Source organism: Ictidomys tridecemlineatus, chromosome 4 (genome assembly GCF_052094955.1).
Source record: "Ictidomys tridecemlineatus isolate mIctTri1 chromosome 4, mIctTri1.hap1, whole genome shotgun sequence".
Lineage (NCBI taxonomy): Eukaryota > Metazoa > Chordata > Mammalia > Rodentia > Sciuridae > Ictidomys > Ictidomys tridecemlineatus.
In genome coordinates this window covers 198,433,037-198,435,858 of record NC_135480.1, presented here as the reverse complement: position 1 = coordinate 198,435,858, position 2,822 = coordinate 198,433,037, and the positions used below count along the sequence as shown (strand labels likewise).

At 40.5% G+C, this 2,822-nt stretch overlaps 1 protein-coding gene across 1 annotated transcript; it reads right to left on the bottom strand.

Moving 5' to 3' along the window:
* Nucleotides 1-820: 820 nt before the first annotated feature.
* LOC144364740 (olfactory receptor 1J21-like) lies at nucleotides 821-1,759 on the bottom strand. Its single transcript, XM_078045185.1, has one exon. It carries the CDS (start codon nucleotides 1,757-1,759, stop codon nucleotides 821-823), a length of 939 nt encoding a protein of 312 aa, XP_077901311.1.
* Between the last annotated feature and the right edge of the window lie 1,063 nt (nucleotides 1,760-2,822).

The window sequence follows — 2,822 nt, the reverse complement described above, 5'->3', positions numbered from 1 at the left end:
AAGGGCACGAAGTTAGGAAGATAAGTTCTTCTGTTCTGTTGTGCAGTATATTGAATAGGAACAGTGACAATATACTATGTACTGCAAGACAGGTAGGAAAAGGTGTTTTGAGTGTCTCAGAACAAAAAAAAAATGAAAAATGAGGAAATAAACATGTTGACCATCAATTAAGCGTGACACAAAGTACACATGTACCAAAATATCACATTGTACAGCATGAATGTGTACAATTTCAATGTATAAATTAAAATATATGAATAAGAAAAAATGAAATTACAAAGATAAAATTACATTTCTTATTAAGTGAAGAAAAACAAATTCAAAATGTCTTACAAACTTCCACACAAAAGGGAAAAATGAACTTTCCGAAAGAAAACTTTTAGTTATCTTCAGGGGGAAAAAAAAAGTGTTTCTAAAGGGATGGGGAAAGACAAAATCAGTGACTGTATGAAAATTTCAAATATCCAGAACAAGGATATATTATAAGAAGGAAAAATTTAGAAACTGAAGCTGTGCTAGTGTGTTTGTAAAAACATTTTCAAGATTAACAAGACAATTAAACAGAGAGGACTGAAAACTGTGTCTAGTGAACCACAGCTAAAAAAAAAAAAAAAGTGTCATATAATATGATTCTCTAAGAAACATGCTTGGAGAAGTACCCAGTGGCAGAGAGCTCATCTAGCATGTGAAAGGCCCTGGGTCCAACCCATGAACCACCAATAAATAAATACATAATCACTAAGAAATGGCAATTCAGAGGAAATGAAACACATGTGGGACTGAGAAAACCTCATAAGCAATAACAGGGGGACAATTCCTATCACACTGAAAACGTTGCTCGAGTGAGGGTGTTTCTCAGAGCTCCTTTGATATCCCGATTCCTCAGACTGTAGATGAAGGGATTCAGCATGGGGGTGACCAGAGTGTACAACACAGACACAATGACATCCTTGTCATTAGTATTTCCAGATGAGGGGACAAAGTAGAGTCCAATAATGGCTCCATAGTACAGAGAAACCACAGAGAGGTGGGAGCCACATGTGGAGAAGGTTTTGTAGATGCCCTTGATGGAGGGTCGTCTCAGGATGGTGGCCCCAATGTGGCCATAAGAGACCAAAATGCATATGAAGGGAAGGGTAATGACCACTGATCCTACAATGAGAATAGCCAGCTGATTGACGGTGGTGTCTGAACTGGACAGTTTAAGTAGGGCAGAGAGGTCACAGAAGAAGTGGGGCAGAGTGTTGCTTCTAAGGAAAGAGAGACGGGCTAGGAGGAGGGTGTGCAAAAGAGCGATGGCAAAGGACAAGACCCAGGACACAAGAACTAGCAGGAAACAGAGGTTCTGACTCATGATTCTGGGATAATGCAATGGGTGACAGATGGCCACATACCTGTCATAGGCCATTGAGGTCAGAAGGAAGCTGTCGAGATCTGCAAACCAAACAAAACAAAATTCCTGGGAAATGCACCCAGCATAGGAGATGGATTGAGTGTGCGTCAGCATGTTCATGAGCATCTTTGGAGCCGTGACTGAGGAGAAAGAGATGTCGGTGAGAGCCAAGTGGCTGAGGAAGAAGTACATGGGGGTGTGCAGGCGAGAGTCCAGCCTGATGAGCAGGATGATGAGCAGGTTCCCCAGCACCGTGGTCAGGTACATGCCCAGGAACAGGGCGTAGTACATGCCTTGCTGCTCTGGCTGGATGGGGAGCCCCAGGAGGAGGAACTCGGACACACTGCTCTGATTATCCCTCCTCATGCTCTTCCTCTCTTTTGCTGGAGACGAAAAAGAGATGGAAATGGGAAAGAATGAAGTAATTGTGACTCTTATACAATGAAAACATGGCTTTGGAATAATCATTTTAATTTGAATATATCAAGCTTTTTGCTAGATAAATGGGCTATAAGTGATGGAATTGGTGGGGGTGTGGGGGGAGACATTTTTTTGTCTCCCAGGAAACAACACAACATCTGTGGACAAACACTGAAATATATCTGAAGAATCTTCAGATCAAACCAGGTTTAAACATGAAGCATCTATGAGAAGATGGAAAATGAAGGTATCCAGCAAGACTTAATGAGAGTGAAAAATACACTAAGAGAGAAATGTTTCTTATCTAAATTCTTTTCAAAAGTTAGAGAACCAGTTTGATGAAATAATTATACATAGAGTTTTGTTTTTTCCCTAACATTCCAAAATTTGGATACAGACTCAGCTGAAGATAAATTACTCTACACAGAGCTGTCTGTCGTACTCTAACGTGGGGAATAAGAATCATGGGATCGGAAAACATAAAAACAAATACAAGGGCTGGGGTTGTGGCTCAGTTGTGGAGCCCTTGCCTAGCATGTGTGAAGCACTGGCTTCAATTCTCAGCACCACATACAAATATATGAATAAAACAAAGGTTCATTGACACCTATAAAAACCAAATATAATAATACTACTGAAGGTTAATTTTACTCGTGCTCTGACTTAGCCCCTTAGATCACAAACACACATACCTTCAGCTACCATCCATGGGAAGTTTATTAATTTCTTTCAGGGAAGCGTGAAATAGAGTGAAACAGGTGGAATTGGTAAGTGTCTCTAAGTCCTATTGTGACAGGTGAAGTACTTATCATTTCAGAATGAAACAAGATTGATACATTGGTAAACATTTGCTTATAGCTCTTGGGAATGCCATCCCGACTCCAAATTACAGATAAACCAGGTATAGTTGCCTCAGTGCCTTTGGCTCCCTTCGGGGAGAACTACTAGTTGAGGAGGCCATAAGAGAGTTCATCCTTAGAGGAATAATGATGACAACCAGTATTAGGAA